The sequence below is a fragment of the Neoarius graeffei genome, chromosome 28 (genome assembly GCF_027579695.1).
Source record: "Neoarius graeffei isolate fNeoGra1 chromosome 28, fNeoGra1.pri, whole genome shotgun sequence".
NCBI classification, from domain to species: Eukaryota; Metazoa; Chordata; class Actinopteri; order Siluriformes; family Ariidae; genus Neoarius; species Neoarius graeffei.
Window position 1 is genome coordinate 530443 of NC_083596.1, and position 19116 is coordinate 549558.

At 46.8% G+C, this 19116-nt stretch overlaps 2 protein-coding genes across 3 annotated transcripts; one reads left to right on the plus strand and one right to left on the minus strand.

Moving 5' to 3' along the window:
- Positions 1-538: 538 nt before the first annotated feature.
- On the plus strand, positions 539-4729 carry senp3a (SUMO specific peptidase 3a). 2 transcript variants are annotated; one of them, XM_060913134.1, is made up of 11 exons: positions 539-704; positions 1171-1735; positions 1966-2106; positions 2194-2305; positions 2394-2541; positions 2634-2681; positions 2910-2987; positions 3124-3261; positions 4065-4148; positions 4245-4295; positions 4377-4729. In XM_060913134.1, the coding sequence occupies exons 2-11, from the start codon at positions 1210-1212 to the stop codon at positions 4485-4487; spliced, it is 1437 nt and encodes a 478-aa protein (XP_060769117.1). In that variant the 5' UTR covers positions 539-704; positions 1171-1209; the 3' UTR covers positions 4488-4729. The 2 variants fall into 2 exon arrangements, with proteins under 2 accessions (XP_060769117.1, XP_060769116.1); XM_060913133.1 differs by having other exon boundaries at positions 1175-1735.
- A 693-nt stretch (positions 4730-5422) lies between these two features.
- Positions 5423-17316, minus strand: prdx4 (peroxiredoxin 4). Its single transcript, XM_060913352.1, has 7 exons — positions 16843-17316; positions 7737-7854; positions 7341-7457; positions 7065-7187; positions 6828-6958; positions 6654-6688; positions 5423-5688 (listed from the first exon to the last, which is right to left on the minus strand). The coding sequence occupies exons 1-7, from the start codon at positions 17123-17125 to the stop codon at positions 5638-5640; spliced, it is 858 nt and encodes a 285-aa protein (XP_060769335.1). The 5' UTR covers positions 17126-17316; the 3' UTR covers positions 5423-5637.
- Positions 17317-19116: the final 1800 nt, after the last annotated feature.

Sequence of the window (19116 nt, forward strand, 5' to 3'; positions counted from 1 at the left end):
TAAAATTAGCTCATGTTTTAAGTCATTCAAATTCTGTAAAGCTGCTTTGTGACAATGTTTATTGTTAAAAGCGCGATACAAATAAACTTGACTTTTATCACTGTGTAGCTGGGTTACTAGAATTATGTTGTTATTAAACCAGGATTGAAAAAATAAGGATTTATTTTTAGATTTAATGTGCTGATTATTCCAGATGAAGCATCTATGTGAGGAGATTGTGTTTATAAATTAATGACCATGCCAAGAGCATGTGTTTATGGAAACTGGACAGGATTAGCGGAAGTTTCTCTATTTTATAATCACATAAGAGTCCGTATTCAAGGCCTCCAGTCGTAGAGAAAGTGTACCTGGGTATAAAGTTCCAAGTGGATGTGGGATTATGTAGAAACTGTTTTATCCAATTAATTTTAAAGGCGTTATTAAGGGTAGTAAATCAAGAGGGTTTAGACCGTTAAACAGCTGAAACTTCACAACACAGCGCTGTCCTCCAGCGTCAATGAACCCGGAAGTGTTTGCAGAGACACTGCTGTGACGTCATAGCCTTGCGGCGGAAGTGGAAGCGTTTTCACAGTAAATAAGCGCCAAGTTCCTCAATGAATGACCCAAAAATAAGTCCTAATGCTCTGCTGGTTATAATCAGCGTCTCTGAGTGACAGTGAATGGTTTATCGGCACAGCGGTGTTGGCTGCAGGGCGCAGTAAAAGGTGAGCGTGTGTTTGAGCTCCTCTCACAGAAACACTGGCTAGCCGGAGCTAAGCTAAGCTAAGCTACAGAGCGCTTTACTGCATCACGGCTCTGTGTTAAAGAAAACAGAAAGTAGCTGCTATTGTAAACGGTATATTCTAACAGTCTGCTAAATGCCATTAGTGTAATTCTGCTCAATAAAGAGCAACGTTCAGCTTCATCTGTAACTCAGGAACAATGATCTCTGTCATGTAATCATGCAGTATTAGGATTCACTGTCTGTCTGTCTGTCTGTCTGATGGGTTTTAATTGCTTTTACTGTTTAAGAATATAAAATTGTACCAGGTTGGGTTTTACGCTGTTGCACTGTGGACTCTGTGTTTATATCACCAGTTATGTATTTCTGAAGCTCTTCTAAACAGTTTATATAGTATCTGAATTATTTGTGTACAAATGAGTTATTAATCCGTGTGTGTGTGTGTGGAGGCAGGCAGGCTGGCGCAGGTCTCCTGGGGTCTGTGGACGATGAGAGACAGCGGTGTGACACACACACCCTGGAACAATGAGCTGACAGTGAGGAAGGTCAGTGGTGGTGCGGCCGGTCGCTTTATAAGCCCGGCACAGCTCAAACTGAACCGCAGAGACAGGGACGTGGACACGTGGGGGTCTGAGTACACCGCCCCTGTGGAAGAGGACCAAAAAATGGATGTGGATGAGGGAGATGCAGATGAGGTTTTCAGGTGGAGAGATGAAGCAGAGGAGAGCAGTGGACCTGTGGGTCTCGACTCCAGGGACTCGCTCAGTCCCTCTGCCCTGCTAAGGTCTGATGGACTCTGGGACAGGAAGCAGGCCAGCTGGGGGCTCAGGCCACACCGTTGTGTGAACATTCGCCACACTTTAGCGTGGCACTGGCGGACCTGGCGACAACGATCCAAGTGGGCGGGGTCTTTGGGATACAGGTGGACCTGCAGGAGAAGGCGGATCCGACGACCGAAACACCGGCAGCTACAGAGTGCCCTCACAAACGGAGCGAGAACTGCAACTGCACATGGTCGGTTTGTGCGTTTGGCATGCTTTATAACATGTTTATTACGAAATAATGTGTTTCTGTGGCCTGTCAGGGGTGAGTGTAAATTAGTGCATGGTACAGAGGTGCATTAATAACCATCTGAACCACAGCCAGTGGAAAAGGAACAGGAACCTGAGAGGCACTAACACACCTGCGCTGGAACTCATCCGTGCTGTAGCTTCTCACTTTAAACTACTCTGTGCTTTTCTCAGACCTGAACAGGACAAACAGACTTCCTGCCGTCAATGAGAGCACACAGAGAGCCAATGTGGCTGACGGTGAGGAGCGGAGACCTCAGGAAAAACTGTCCAATCAGAATCAGCTAAGCAGCGAGCACATCTCCTACGTACAAGGTGGGAGTGATAAAGATTAAAGATGAGAAATGAGGATCATCAGCTGTGTTTGATTAAACACACGGTCTGTCTGTCTGTCTGTCTCAGGGCTCCTGGATGAGTTTCTGCAGCAGTACGGCAGTCTGATCCCCATCCACCTGGACGAAGTGGTGGACAAACTGCAGAGTGTGTTTAACGAGAGCTTCTCACATCCACACAGGTCTCTTGCACGCGCGCACACAGGTAATACACACTCCTGAGGGGAAGTGGATGAGTGTAGATTAATGTTCTGTTCCTCTGTGAAACAGGAAGCTGATAGTGCAGCACTTAATGCAGTCGTTCCAGCGCATGTCCGGCTCGGCCATGGTGCGAGAGTTCCGTGTTAATTACAAACGCCACGTTCTCACAATGGATGACCTGAGCACGCTGTATGGACAGAACTGGCTCAACGACCAGGTGTCTCATTATAATAATAATAATCATAATCATAAAAAAGTGTGTTTATTCGTGTCTCATGAGGTGTGTGTGTGTGTGTGTGTTTCCTGCAGGTGATGAACATGTATGGGGATTTGGTGATGGATGCCGTACCTGATCAGGTGAGGACTGATATTGACTCTTTTTATTACATGGGGCTGTGTCTCAAATCACACACTGTTTACTTTCTCACACAAACTACTGACAGGTTTACAATCCAGTGGAGCGCCCCCTGTGGGTCACCCCCCTACAGTCTCTCAGTCACTCTCTCTCTCACACACACACACAGTACCCAGGCTTTACTGGTGAATTCTTCATATAACTAATCTCTCTCTCTCTCTCTCTCTCAGGTTTACTTTTTCAACAGTTTCTTTTATGACAAGTTGAGGACAAAGGGATATGAAGGCGTAAAGCGTTGGACAAAAAACGTTAGTAGTGTGTGTGTACGTACACAGGGTGTTTGAAAGTCAGGAACCAATAAGAGTTCCTCACACCCATCAGTCATCACTCTCACTTTGGTTATCATTTTCATAGTTACATAAAATTGTGTGTGTGTGTGTGTAGGTGGATATTTTCCAGAAGTTGTTCCTGCTCATTCCCATCCATCTGGAGGTTCACTGGTCTCTGGTGTGTGTGAATGTTCCTCAGCGCATCATCACCTACTTTGACTCCCAGAGGACCCTGAATCGCCGCTGCCCAAAGGTGCATGCCCTCTACTCCCTACACCCTAACACAGAGTGCACGAGATCAGAGATGTTCAGGGTTCTAGAAGGTTCAGGTTGCACTGTCGAACCCTCCAGTGTTGCTCTGTAATGATTGGAACATTCCGGAACAGCTGAGACTCCCTCACGCCCATCAGTCTGTCTGTCAAAGCTGAATCAGAGTGAATGATTCTTTTGGAGCATTTGCTGTTTAGCTTGGTTTCATGCTGCTCATCGTTAAAGAGAGCAAAAAAAAAAAGTGTGTGTGTAGAGCTGAAAATGCTTTAATTCACAGATCAGAAATACAGCAACAAATGTGTGTAGAAAACACAAATCACAGAACAGTGTCGGAACAAAATAAACCATCTGAGAATTATATAAATAAGTTTAAAATATTTTCTGTCACATTTTTTTTATTTTCTCTAATCTATAGAACACGGCTCACTGAAAATCTACAGGAAAAAAAACCGTAGCAACCCAGAACACACGGTGTGTTTGATTCATTTCCTGTAGTGAGTCGATTTGGAGTCCGATGACTTTCACACTAAGAGTTCACTCAGAAGCAGAATGAGATCACCGGAGTGTGTTCTCACCTGACTGAGGAAAACACACACCAGGGTTCTGTTCAAACACATTAAACACGGTGTGTGTGAAAGAACCCTAGTTGTGTTCACTACATAGGGAACCTAAACACTGTCACTGCGCACTCTCCCTCAACATTCACTACATCCTCCTGCTACTCATCCCTCCATCACCTTCGGCTTCTCCTGATCACAGTATTTACATCACTGTGTGTGTTTTCAGCATGTGATGAAGTACCTGCTGGCCGAGGCCATGAAGCGAGAGCAGAGAGAGTTCTACAGCGGCTGGAAAGGCTTCTTCAAAATGGTGATTGTTTTTGCATCATCATGACTATAAACATTCCTTTGCTGCAGTGTGTGTAATGTGTGTGTAATCAGTGTGTGTGTGTGTGCGCGCATGCAGAATGTAGCGAGGCAGAATAATGACAGTGACTGCGGTGTGTTTGTCCTGCAGGTCAGTCCTATCTGTAAACACACACACACGGCCGTGTCTTTATTTATTCACTGTTTATTAAAGTCTCTCTCTCTCTCTCAGTACTGTAAGTGTTTGGCGTTGGAGAAGCCGTTCGTTTTCACGCAGCAGGACATGCCCAAACTGCGCCGACAAATGTACAAGGAGCTCTGTCACTGTAAACTCACACTCTGACACACACACAGCCTTTAATACTCCCTCATCTGTTCCTCCAATACCTCTGAAATGATCAACATCCCCGAGTGCCTGACAGCAAGACAGGCTGAGAGAGTGAGACAGCTCGTCCTGCAGTGAGACACGCTGTTTTGTTCCAGAGTTGATGCTGTTTTTGTTTAGTTTCTTGAAATGGCAAATTAATCTGTTTAAACTCCAGAACGATGTCATGCTTTTGATAAATTAAAAAAAATCCTATTTAATGTTTTGTTTGTTTATTTCAGGTTTGTGTGTGTGCTGAATTAAACTTCCCAAGCATATATTCAGATTATAGTTGGGACTGTGAGTTGGCCTAGTGGTTAGCGTGTCTGCCTCTCGACCAGGAGATCGCGAGTTCTACTCACGGTCGGGTTGTACCAAAGACCATCATAAAAATGGTACCTACTGCTGTCGGGTGAGGCACACTGCAGTACAGATGCGAGTAGGGAAGTCAGACTCTCGTGGTTATCAGAGGACCCGCCCCCCACTGTAACCCTAGCTGTACAGGCGAGAGGCTGAGGGCTATCGAAACAGAGATTGGCGCCGCACCCATACGCCTTAAAGAGGTCGTTAGTACTGGGACAGGAACCTGCCTGGGAAAATCAGATTCTGGCATGAGAGGGACTTTGACTTGACTTTGACAGTCGGGACCCCAGTATTTTCCTTCTTTCTGCTGGGTTTCTTTGTGAGATTTGAGCGCCCACACCCACTGTAAATGAAACTTTTATATCTTTTCAGATGCGTGCAATGATAAAGATAATATGAACAGCACAGCTTCACTCAGTTATCCACACACACACACACACACACACGAAGTCCTACAGCGCCCCTTAGTGGTCAAAGTGCATTATACAGCGTGCAGAATTACATTATTTCATGTTCTCTTTGGTCCATAAACACACACAGTGACTCCAAAATAACCAACGACAACTTTTATTTCATTTATCAGACCATAATGATACTCATGTCACGGGGGGATGTGTGTTTCTGTCTCACTAACACAGAACTAAAACTGAAATGAACAGGAGAGTCACACATTTCTCTCTCACACAGTTATAAACAATGCTGTCGTTTCAGACAAAACTCAAAATTATCAAACTTCATTTTTTGCTGAGATTAACACACAGGGAAGTTAGTTCAGTTTGTCAAAGTACTTCAGCTTGCCCGAGGGATCCGGAATAATCTGCATAAGAAAACAAAAGATATTTATAAAACACACACACACACACACACACCCCATCATCATCACCATGGGTTGTGTCCCACTCAGTTACCACAAGGCTCTTCCAGACTGAAGGAACATTCTTATAGTTCTCAGAACTGTCGGAGGAAGTTCCCTGTGCTCTGTGTGTCACTCTGCAGGACCTGAGGATGATCGTGGTTCTTACAACGCTGTTCTGAGGGACTTTTTAGCTCCTACTTGAGGGTAGGTTCTCTCCCAGCACAGGAGGAACCATGAGTGATGGAAGTGTATGCTGATTGGTCCAACACGAGACAATGCAGCATCAGCAACTGCTGTTTTAAAAATCCGTGTGAACCGTTAACTGTGTAAACACCAGCTCTTAATGTTAGTGTTAAATAAAACCCCAGGGAGAAATGGAGTGAGAGTGAAGTCCAGGGTTTACTGAGTGAATGTGTGACAGAGGAACTACAGTGAGATTTTAACGCATCTCAGTGAAATATAAAATTCTTCGCCATCTTTTCTCACTAACGTCACGCTCATACGCCGACTCGCGTCACTCCTGCGTTCCTACTGACGGGGCGACTGCAAACAGAAACACGCTCTTAAAGCTGTGTACTTCTCGGGGGCAATCTCCAGGGGGCGGGTCCTCTCAATGAGTTCCTACAACTGTTTGTTTGGTCCAAAAGCGTCTACAGTTACCATAGTAACCATAAATTCTGTTATTCTCTTCAAACCGCTCTCAGTTACCATGACAACTGTTCAGCACCTGTGACCACATATCATCATAAACAATAAATAGCACAGCAGTCAGGCAGGACAGGATGGGGTTAAACCCAGTACAAGGGTTTGGGATGCGTTCAGTTGTCATAGTAACTGATTAAGCCTTGTTGCTTTATACTGCTTGCTAAACAAAATGTAGTTTAGAACACAGCCCATAGAACGAACACACACACACACACACTCACCGTGTCACTGCCAGGTTTCCAGCCAGCTGGACAAACTGATTTAAAAAAAAACACACAAAAAAAGAAAAAAAACCCACACACCTGTTAGGGCTGTGACAATAAATACTGCAGATAAGCACTGGTTATATACTGAAACTCAGACACGTGTGTGTGTGTGTGTGTGTGTGTGTGTACCTTCTCCATGTTTGTCAGTGTACTGGAAAGCCTGAACCAGACGGAGTGTTTCATCCACTGAGCGTCCCACAGGCAGGTCGTTCATGGTGATCTGACGCAGTGTGCCTTTATCATCAATGATGAACAAACCTCTACACACACACACGATTACAGAAGTGGAAAAAACAAGTACAATAGACTGAAACTGATTAAAATAATACAAATCATTTAAACATTAGGGTGTATGTGTGCGCGCACCTGAGTGTGTGTCCCTGGTCCTCCAGATAGACTCCGTAGTCTTTGGCGATCTGGTGTGTGAGGTCAGACAGCAAGGGGATCTTCAATGGTCCCAGTCCTCCCTGTTTCCTGGGTGTGTTAATCCTGACGTGCACGCACACAGTGAGGAACAGCTGTTAGAAATATTCAGTGCTAAATGAAACTCCTCTGCATTAACAGTCAGACTTAAAGGTCAGCTCACATGAGAGCAGTGAGGGTAAAGGGGGTGTGGTTACACTGTAGGGGGTGTGGTCTCACCAGGCCAGGTGTGTGAACTGCGAGTCAACTGAACAGGCCACAACATCTGCATTAATGGCGTGAAACTCATGGACTCTGTCACTGAAGGCGATGATTTCAGTGGGACAGACGAACGTGCTGAAAACACACACACACACACACACGCTCTAATGAATTCTGATTGGTTGAATGGGGAGGATGTTTATAAATCTTTAATCAAACTGATTATTTACATGGTGAAAAAAGCAATTCATGATGGAGGTCAGATGTGGATCTGGTTTCTGATTGGCTGATGGAGCTGTCACTCATCTACTGTCTGTACACAGCTCTACATCTACATGGACCTGTGTGTGTGTGTGTGTGTGTGTGTGTAAAATCAGTGTGAGATGTTTAACAGGTTTTTTCTTTCACACGTACAAGTCGAGAGGGTAGAAGAAGAACACCAGATATTTGCCTCTATAGTCCGAGAGTTTCAGCTCTTTAAATTCCCCGTTGATGACGGCAGTTCCCTCCCAACTCGGCGCCGGCTTAGAGACTGAAAGATGGAGAAAAAAACCCCACACAGATTAATCTCTCTCTCTCTCTCACAAGTAAATTATAAATCCTGATGAAACCCTGCTGTCAGCGTGCTGCTGCGTTTATGAGCTGATGATCTGAATTGAATTATTGATCAGTTGGATATTTATGGAAAATTTCTTCCTCATTCAAACAAATTGTTCTTCATCTCCTGTATTAAAGGTGTAAACACAAACTCACCTGAGACACTTTAAAAAAAAAAAGTCCCCTATGGGTCCATGTGGCTGCTGCTTATAAATAAAATAGTTCTGTCCATACAGTAAATATAGTGCATATTATATATATATAAACACAACAACGGAACATATTTCATGGTTTAATCAGTGGGGTGCAGGGGGAGGGTCGGGGAGGGTCAGTCTGGTGTGATAATGATGTCACAGTACACTTTTTGAGATATTTCTATTTATTTCAAACATTATTTTTTTAATTTTAATAAAAAGTATAAACTCTGATTGGAAGCAAATGATTCTTTTAAATCAGTGTTCACAGTTTTACAGAATTTTTTTCCCCTCATTGAAAATTTTGTACCTAAATATTTATTTAATATTGATGTGAAATAAACTGTGTGAGATTTCAGGTTTTTATTGCAGCTCTGTTACATTACTGACCCTGAGAGTGTTAATAAACCTGTAGTCAGACACGGACAAATCCCCAACTTCATTACTTAAGTCAGAGTCCAGATCCTACTGGTCAAACGTGACTCCGATACAAGTGAAAGTTGTCCAGTCAAATTTTTACTTAAAAGTACTGAAGTACTAGTTATTAAAAATACTTAAGTATTAAAAGTACATTTTCTGTCAACGCATCGCTGTATTATTGCCACAGCGCTTACAAAACCTAACGCCGTTACCAAAGATAGAAATGTGAATTCACAAAATGAACGCATGCTATGCCATCATGGTGGTTTAACCTTAAAGGAACAGTCCACCGTATTTCCATAATGAAATATGCTCTTATCTGAATTGAGACGAGCTGCTCCGTACCTCTCCGAGCTTTGCGTGACCTCCCAGTCAGTCAGACACAGTCAGACGCGCTGTCACTCCTGTTAGCAATGTAGCTAGGCTCAGTATGGCCAATGGTATTTTTTGGGGCTGTAGTTAGATGCGACCAAACTCTTCCGCGTTTTTCCTGTTTACATAGGTTTATATGAGCAGTGATATGAAACAAGTTCAGTTACACAAATTGAAACGTAGCGATTTTCTATGCTATGGAAAGTGCGCACTATAATGAGAGGCGTACTAACACCTTCTGCGTGCTTCGGCAGCGCATTGATACGGAGCTCAGATATCAATGCGCTGCCGAAGGTGTTAGTATGCCTCTCATTATAGTGCGCACTTTCCATAGCATACAAAATCGCTACGTTTCAATTTGTGTAACTGAACTTGTTTCATATCACTGCTCATATAAACCTATGTAAACAGGAAAAACGCGGAAGAGTTTGGTCGCATCTAACTACAGCCCCAAAAAATACCATTGGCCATGCTGAGCCTAGCTACATTGCTAACAGGAGTGACAGCGTGTCTGACTGCGTCTGACTGACTGGGAGGTCGCGCAAAGCTCGGAGAGGTACGGAGCAGCTCGTCTCAATTCAGATAAGAGCATATTTCATTATGGAAATACGGTGGACTGTTCCTTTAAGCTAGCTAGTCAGTGAAACTCCACCTGACATGCTGGCAAACTCTTTTCAAACTCAAAATCATATCGGGTAGCTAACGCTACTAGAAAAGAAAGATTTATACATTCTGTTTATTTGGCAAGATTATGCTAAAACATATTTCTGACAGGACTTCAGATAAGTTAATGTTATCCATGTTAGCGTAACTCTGTTTTTACATGCTAACTAACAGTGTCCAAGTTACCTAGCGATGTGTAAATGTTAGCAGTGGACAAGGCTACAGCAACTTGGCGGGCAAATCCATAGAAAGTCATTTAACTAACCAGACTGCATAGCTATGGCAACATTATCGCTAGCTCGAAAAGCACAGGCAACTTCATTGCAAGCTTTCTCTTGGAATAAAACGTTTATATCCCTTCCGCGGGTTGGATGGTGAGTTTTTGGAGGCCGTGATGTCAAATCAAATCAAGTTTATTTGTATCGCGCTTTTAACAATAAACATTGTCGCAAAGCAGCTTTACAGAATCTGAACGACTTAAAACATGAGCTAATTTTATCCCTAATCTATGTGATGTGGTTCGTTTTCAGCAAACAAAGCAAACATTTAAAATGAAACGAATCTTTAATCCTTTCAGAAAACTGAAACATGGGTTCATGGGCCATGAATGTGTTCATTCTCCAGAAGAACCGCCTCCTTCCATTCTTCCATCAACTGATCGTGTTCAAGTAAAGCTGCTGAGGAATCACTGATATTGATTTTATACAGTCTGTGGACGTGACGTGACCCTAGTGATTACTGATCGGCTCTCAGTGTCACCTGCGAAAAAAACAATCATATTGTAGAAAAGAAAAGGAAAAAAAACACTTTCAAAACCGCTTCATAGTAACGAGTAACGAGGACCTTGATAGAAATGTAGTGGAGTGAAAAGTACGATATTTGTCTTTCAAATGTAGTGAACTTAAAGTCATAAATTTAAAAAAAAATTAATACTCAAGTAAAGTACAGATACTCAAAAAGTGTACTTAAGTAAATGTACTTCGTTACTGTCCACCTCTGCCTGTAGTGTGTGAAACAATGTGATTCACACAGCGTGTGTGTGTTGAATCATGCAATAATGATCAAACTATTTATACATAAATCTTATGAGTAAATACTTTAAGTAATGCACACAATATACATCCAAATACATGTTAATTAGTGCTTTAACATCTGTACATTTACTTTGGTGCAAGAAATAGGCCAAAGGCAAAGCATGTAACATCAGCTTGTTTTTGACATTGCATATTGCATTTTAACATCTAAAGCATTTTTGCACTGAAGCATAGCACTTTAACATGCTTGGACTTTAGCATTTAAGTACTTTATGATTGTTTATATTCTGGATTTTTACCTGACCTTATTTATATGTTTGTGTATACTGTATTGACCTGTTGATCAAAAGTTGCACTCAAGCACTTTAATGCCTGGATACTATTATTATCATTATTTACCTTATTTTTATTATTATTATTATTTTTATTATTCCAAAGATCAACCTGCCACAGGGACTAAAGATGCAAATTAGCCGTTGGCTATAATCTTGCATATTTACATGTAAATGTTTTTATTAATATGCATTGTCCCTGTTAAAAGAATAATATAAAATAAAGAAATAAAAAATAATGAATTAAAATGACATACTTTATCGGCTGTCACTGTGAGAGTTGTTTAAACACACACACACACACACACACACACAAATAGAACAGTGTGATGTGTCCTAAACTCAGTGGCATTAACTCATGACCATAAAAACACATCTGTAAATTAATGTGTATTTAATTCACATCTGTGCTACACTTTACTGTCTGATTGATTTTAATGATGGTGAGTGGCATGCCGTGTGTGTGCGTCAGTGAGTGGGGCGTGTGTGTGCATGCGTCAGTGAGTGGGGCGTGTGTGTGCATGCGTCAGTGAGTGGGGCGTGTGTGTGCGTGCGTCAGTGAGTGGGGCGTGTGTGTGCATGCGTCAGTGAGTGGGGCGTGTGTGTGCGTGCGTCAGTGAGTGGGGCGCACACACACCCCACTCACTAACACACACACCCCACTCACTGTGAGTGAGTGGGGCGTGTGTGTGTGTCAGAGTGGGACGTGTGTGTCAGTGAGTGGGGTGTGTGTGTCAGTGAGTGGGGCGTGTGTGTGTGTCAGTGAGTGGGGCGTGTGTGTGTGTCAGTGAGTGGGGCGTGTGTGTGTGTGTGTCAGTGAGTGGGGCGTGTGTGTGTGTGTGTCAGTGAGTGGGGCGTGTGTGTGTGTCAGTGAGTGGGGCGTGTGTGTGTGTCAGTGAGTGGTGTGTGTGTGTGTGTCAGTGAGTGGGGCGTGTGTGTGTGTGTCAGTGAGTGGGGCGTGTGTGTGTCAGTGAGTGGGGCGTGTGTGTGTCAGTGAGTGGGGCGTGTGTGTGTGTCAGTGAGTGGGGCGTGTGTGTGTGTCAGTGAGTGGGGCGTGTGTGTGTGTCAGTGAGTGGGGCGTGTGTGTGTGTCAGTGAGTGGGGCGTGTGTGTGTGTCAGTGAGTGGGGCGTGTGTGTGTGTCAGTGAGTGGGGCGTGTGTGTGTGTCAGTGAGTGGGGCGTGTGTGTGTGTCAGTGAGTGGGGCGTGTGTGTGTGTCAGTGAGTGGGGCGTGTGTGTGTGTCAGTGAGTGGGGCGTGTGTGTGTGTCAGTGAGTGGTGTGTGTGTGTGTGTGTCAGTGAGTGGGGCGTGTGTGTCAGTGAGTGGGGCGTGTGTGTCAGTGAGTGGGGCGTGTGTGTGTCAGTGAGTGGGGCGTGTGTGTGTGTCAGTGAGTGGGGCGTGTGTGTGTGTCAGTGAGTGGGGCGTGTGTGTGTGTCAGTGAGTGGGGCGTGTGTGTGTGTCAGTGAGTGGGGTGTGTGTGTGTGTGTCAGTGAGTGGGGGGGGTGTGTGTCAGTGAGTGGGGCGTGTGTGTGTGTCAGTGAGTGGGGCGTGTGTCAGGGAGTGGGGCGTGTGTGTCAGTGAGTGGTGTGTGTGTGTTAGTGAGTGGGGTGTGTGTGTGTGTGTCAGTGAGTGGGGTGTGTGTGTGTGTGTTAGTGAGTGGGTGTGTGTGTGTGTGTGTGTCAGTGAGTGGGGTGTGTGTGTGTGTCAGTGAGTGGGGTGTGTGTGTCAGTGAGTGGGGTGTGTGTGTGTGTCAGTGAGTGGGGTGTGTGTGTCAGTGAGTGGGGTGTGTGTGTGTGTCAGTGAGTGGGGTGTGTGTGTCAGTGAGTGGGGTGTGTGTGTGTCAGTGAGTGGGGTGTGTGTGTGTGTCAGTGAGTGGTGTGTGTGTGTGTGTCAGTGAGTGGTGTGTGTGTGTGTGTCAGTGAGTGGTGTGTGTGTGTTAGTGAGTGGGGGGGTGTGTGTGTCAGTGAGTGGGGTGTGTGTGTTAGTGAGTGGGGTGTGTGTGTGTGTGTGTGTGTGTGTCAGTGAGTGGTGTGTGTGTGTTAGTGAGTGGGGGGTGTGTGTGTGTCAGTGAGTGGGGTGTGTGTGTTAGTGAGTGGGGTGTGTGTGTGTGTGTGTGTGTGTCAGTGAGTGGTGTGTGTGTGTGTTAGTGAGTGGGTGTGTATGTGTGTGTTAGTGAGTGGGTGTGTGTGTGTGTGTGTGCGTGTTAGTGAGTGGGGTGTGTGTGCGTGTTAGTGAGTGGGGTGTGTGTGTGTGTGTGTCAGTGAGTGGGGTGTGTGTGTGTGTCAGTGAGTGGGGTGTGTGTGTTAGTGAGTGGTGTGTGTGTGTGTTAGTGAGTGGTGTGTGTGTGTGTGTGTGTGTGTATGTCAGTGAGTGGTGTGTGTGTGTTAGTGAGTGGGGGGTGTGTGTGTGTCAGTGAGTGGGGTGTGTGTGTGTGTGTGTGTGTGTGTCAGTGAGTGGTGTGTGTGTGTGTGTTAGTGAGTGGGGGTGTGTGTGTGTGTGTGCGCGCGTGTTAGTGAGTGGGGTGTGTGTGTGTCAGTGAGTGGGGTGTGTGTGTGTGTCAGTGAGTGGGGTGTGTGTGTGTGTGTGTGTGTGTGTGTGTGTGTGTGTGTCAGTGAGTGGGGTGTGTGTGTGTGTGTGTGTGTCAGTGAGTGGGGTGTGTGTGTGTGTGTGTCAGTGAGTGGGGTGTGTGTGTTAGTGAGTGGGGTGTGTGTGTGTGTGTGTGTGTGTGTGTCAGTGAGTGGTGTGTGTGTGTGTGTTAGTGAGTGGGTGTGTGTGTGTGTGTGTGTGTGTTAGTGAGTGGGTGTGTGTGTGTGTGTGTGTGTGTGCGCGTGTCAGTGAGTGGTGTGTGTGTGTGTGTCAGTGAGTGGGGCGTGTGTGTGTGTCAGTGAGTGGGGCGTGTGTGTCAGTGAGTGGGGCGTGTGTGTGTCAGTGAGTGGGGCGTGTGTGTGTCAGTGAGTGGGGCGTGTGTGTGTGTCAGTGAGTGGGGCGTGTGTGTGTGTCAGTGAGTGGGGCGTGTGTGTGTGTCAGTGAGTGGGGGGTGTGTGTGTGTCAGTGAGTGGGGGGTGTGTGTGTCAGTGAGTGGGGCGTGTGTGTGTGTCAGTGAGTGGGGCGTGTGTCAGGGAGTGGGGCGTGTGTCAGTGAGTGGGGTGTGTGTGTTAGTGAGTGGGGTGTGTGTGTCAGTGAGTGGGGTGTGTGTGTGTGTGTTAGTGAGTGGGTGTGTGTGTGTGTGCGCGCGTGTCAGTGAGTGGGGTGTGTGTGTGTCAGTGAGTGGGGTGTGTGTGTGTGTCAGTGAGTGGGGTGTGTGTGTGTGTCAGTGAGTGGGGTGTGTGTGTCAGTGAGTGGGGTGTGTGTGTCAGTGAGTGGGGTGTGTGTGTCAGTGAGTGGGGTGTGTGTGTGTCAGTGAGTGGGGTGTGTGTGTGTCAGTGAGTGGGGTGTGTGTGTGTGTCAGTGAGTGGGGTGTGTGTGTGTGTGTGTCAGTGAGTGGGGTGTGTGTGTGTGTGTGTCAGTGAGTGGGGTGTGTGTGTGTGTGTCAGTGAGTGGGGTGTGTGTGTGTCAGTGAGTGGGGTGTGTGTGTTAGTGAGTGGGGTGTGTGTGTGTGTGTGTGTGTCAGTGAGTGGTGTGTGTGTGTTAGTGAGTGGGGTGTGTGTGTGTGTCAGTGAGTGGGGTGTGTGTGTTAGTGAGTGGGGTGTGTGTGTGTGTGTGTGTGTGTGTGTGTGTGTGTGTGTGTCAGTGAGTGGTGTGTGTGTGTGTTAGTGAGTGGGTGTGTGTGTGTGTGTTAGTGAGTGGGTGTGTGTGTGTGTGTGTGCGTGTTAGTGAGTGGGGTGTGTGTGCGTGTTAGTGAGTGGGGTGTGTGTGTGTGTGTCAGTGAGTGGGGTGTGTGTGTTAGTGAGTGGGGTGTGTGTGTTAGTGAGTGTGTGTGTGTGTGTGTGTGTCAGTGAGTGGTGTGTGTGTGTTAGTGAGTGGGGGGTGTGTGTGTGTCAGTGAGTGGGGTGTGTGTGTGTGTGTGTGTGTGTGTCAGTGAGTGGTGTGTGTGTGTGTGTTAGTGAGTGGGTGTGTGTGTGTGCGCGTGTTAGTGAGTGGGGTGTGTGTGTGTCAGTGAGTGGGGTGTGTGTGTGTGTCAGTGAGTGGGGTGTGTGTGTGTGTGTGTGTGTGTGTGTCAGTGAGTGGGGTGTGTGTGTGTGTGTGTGTGTGTGTGTGTGTGTGTGTGTGTGTGTGTGTCAGTGAGTGAGGTGTGTGTGTTAGTGAGTGGGGGGTGTGTGTGTGTGTGTGTGTGTCAGTGAGTGGTGTGTGTGTGTGTGTTAGTGAGTGGGTGTGTGTGTGTGTGTGTTAGTGAGTGGGTGTGTGTGTGTGTGTGTGTGTGTGTGTGTGTGTGCGTGTCAGTGAGTGGTGTGTGTGTGTGTGTCAGTGAGTGGGGCGTGTGTGTCAGTGAGTGGGGCGTGTGTGTGTCAGTGAGTGGGGCGTGTGTGTGTGTCAGTGAGTGGGGCGTGTGTGTGTGTCAGTGAGTGGGGCGTGTGTGTGTGTCAGTGAGTGGGGCGCGTGTGTGTGTCAGTGAGTGGGGCGCGTGTGTGTGTCAGTGAGTGGGGCGCGTGTGTGTGTCAGTGAGTGGGGCGCGTGTGTGTGTGTCAGTGAGTGGGGCGTGTGTGTGTGTGTCAGTGAGTGGGGCGTGTGTGTGTGTGTCAGTGAGTGGGGCGTGTGTGTGTGTGTGTGTCAGTGAGTGGGGTGTGTGTGTCAGTGAGTGGGGTGTGTGTGTGTCAGTGTGTGGGGCGTGTGTGTGTCAGTGAGTGGGGCGTGTGTGTGTGTCAGTGAGTGGGGCGTGTGTGTGTGTCAGTGAGTGGGGCGTGTGTGTGTGTCAGTGAGTGGGGCGTGTGTGTGTGTCAGTGAGTGGGGCGTGTGTGTGTGTCAGTGAGTGGGGCGTGTGTGTGTCAGTGAGTGGGGTGTGTGTGTGTGTCAGTGAGTGGGGTGTGTTAGTGAGTGGGGTGTGTGTGTCAGTGAGTGGGGTGTGTGTGTGTGTGTTAGTGAGTGGGGGTGTGTGTGTGCGCGCGTGTTAGTGAGTGGTGTGTGTGTGTGTGTTAGTGAGTGGGGTGTGCGTGTGTGTGTCAGTGAGTGGGGTGTGCGTGTGTGTGTCAGTGAGTGGGGTGTGTGTGTGTGTCAGTGAGTGGGGTGTGTGTGTGTGTCAGTGAGTGGGGTGTGTGTGTGTCAGTGAGTGGGGTGTGTGTGTGTGTTAGTGAGTGGGGTGTGTGTGTGTGTGTTAGTGAGTGGTGTGTGTCAGTGAGTGGGGTGTGTGTGTGTTAGTGAGTGGGGTGTGTGTGTTAGTGAGTGGGGTGTGTGTGTTAGTGAGTGGGGTGTGTGTTAGTGAGTGGGGTGTGTGTGTGTGTGTTAGTGAGTGGGGTGTGTGTGTGTCAGTGAGTGGGGTGTGTGTGTGTGTCAGTGAGTGGGGGGTGTGTGTGTGTGTTAGTGAGTGGTGTGTGTTAGTGAGTGGGGTGTGTGTGTGTGTGTTAGTGAGTGGTGTGTGTGTTAGTGAGTGGGGTGTGTGTGTGTGTGTTAGTGAGTGGGGTGTGTGTGTGTGTTAGTGAGTGGGGTGTGTGTGTGTCAGTGAGTGGGGTGTGTGTGTGTCAGTGAGTGGGGTGTGTGTGTGTGTCAGTGAGTGGGGGGTGTGTGTGTGTGTTAGTGAGTGGTGTGTGTTAGTGAGTGGGGTGTGTGTGTGTGTTAGTGAGTGGTGTGTGTGTTAGTGAGTGGGGCGTGTGTGTGTGTGTTAGTGAGTGGGGTGTGTGTGTGTGTTAGTGAGTGGGGTGTGTGTGTGTGTTAGTGAGTGGGGCGTGTGTGTGTGTGTTAGTGAGTGGGGTGTGTGTGTGTGTGTTAGTGAGTGGGGTGTGTGTGTGTGTGTTAGTGAGTGGGGTGTGTGTGTCTCACTCTTGGCCTTGCTGAGGTGCAGTGAGTGATCAGAGACCGGAACTCGAGTCGCCTCTCCGGGATACACGTGGCCTCCTGCGTAGTTGTAACACTCGCGCTCCCTCCTCCCGTCCACTTCCTCCGCGCGCGCGCTCTTACCCAGCACGCAGGCGGCACACAGCATCATCATCATCATCATCACTCCTCCTCTCATCACTCCTCTCATCATCACTCCTCCTCTCATCACTCCTCTCATCATCACTCCTCCTCTCATCACTCCTCTGCACACGCCGCTCGAGCTCATGGCGCCTCCGCCGCTTCCTGCACAGGAAAACTCCACGTGTGCGTCTCAGAGGCGGAAGCAGGAGCAGAGCAGCTGAGGGGCTCGAGCCGAAACCACCCCCGCTCCCTACACCCGTGCGCTCATCACTGCCGCGCCGCCGCTTCACAGGGACTTCCGTCCGCGCACTCAGGAAGCGATTCGGGACACATCCCGGACTGGATTCGGGGCTTTCTGCCTGTGGGCGGGGAAGACATTGTTATCTGATTATGAACGCATCCGGGCTGGCGGAAGTGTGTTATTACTGACTGCACACATGCTATAAGGATTTAACTTCCGTATGAACTCATCCTGCCCTGCAGGCGGCGCTGTGACTGTCTGTGTGAGCTCCAAATGCGCTGATGGCACTGTTGCCAGATTGTTTCAGTGGTTTCCTCCTGTGTGTTTATTACATGTTTATACTGTATATTTAAACAAACTAACATTTTATCTCATTTTATTATCCAAGTAAGAAAAACATATCTCATCTCATCTCATCTCATCTCATCTCATTATCTGTAGCCGCTTTATCCTGTTCTACAGGGTCGCAGGCGAGCTGGATCCTATCCCAGCTGACTACGGGTGAAAGGCGGGGTACACCCTGGACAAGTCGCCAGGTCATCACAGGGCTGACACATAGACACAGACAACCATTCACACTCACATTCACACCTACGCTCAATTTAGAGTCACCAGTTAACCTAACCTGCATGTCTTTGGACTGTGGGGGAAACCGGAGCACCCGGAGGAAACCCACGCGGACACGGGGAGAACATGCAAACTCCACACAGAAAGGCCCTCGCCGGCCACGGGGCTCGAACCCGGACCTTCTTGCTGTGAGGCGACAGCGCTAACCACTACACCACCGTGCTGCCAGAAAAACATATATAAATTAATAATAATTATTTGTCAATTCAAGAAGTGCAAGACTGTTACTAATAATGCTGCTTAATCTATAGAATGGAGAGGTATTCACTCCTTCAGGATAAAATAAAGAAAACAAAGAAATGTAATTGATAGTAACCATACAGTAAGTTTTCTGATTGTTCTGATGAGAGTCCATTTTGTTCTTGACATGTTTTTGTCAACACGAACATCTGAGAGTCTCAACACCATCATCACTCCTCCACACCAACACCAGACTCTCACCTTCACTCCATCACCTCCAGCCTGGAGCTCCACCACACGTAGATAAACGAAACCTCCGCTGGCCCTTTCCCTCCATCACCATACCTGGAACAGGAAGTAACACAACAAGCGTAACCAATCACGTGACTCGGTGTGAGCTTCCATACATGATGAGGACTGAAGGAAACCCCAGAGCTCCATTTTCAGTAGGATGAAGAATCAGTTCTCAGGACTGAACACAGATTTCACACATCAGCAAACAAACATCACCGACTCTGGGAAAATAACAAGTCTGAAAACAACCCAACTGGAACAGATCAGCGGTGATAATGATTAAATTATTAAAATATAAAAGGTGCTGAAGCTCAGGAGTGTGTAAATCAGCACTCTGTGGAAACACAGCTGTGAGTGATGTGTGGGTCAGGCTTTAATACCTGCAGGGTGTTAATTAATAATTATTCTCTGAAGGCGAGGTGAATAATATCTGAGATGAAGTCGATGTTGAGGTTATTATTCACCGATATTCACTAGAATAGAATAGAATGCCTTTACTCTCACTATACACATGTACAATGAGATTAAAAAGCAACTCCAATCACAGTGCAAACAGCATAAAAATATGCACTATAAACACAGAACAAAAAATATAGTGCAAAAAAAAAAAGCCTCACGAAGCCTGAGGTGGATAATTGTTTCAGTATAAATGCATGGGTGATCATCAAAATTTTCATGTAAGTGTACTAACTGTGCGGCGCAGACTTGTGTCACTGATCTACACCGAGTCACATAAAATACTTTGTTCTGAAATCAATTAAATAAATCCCAACCCCACTTCCCTTTGAATAGTT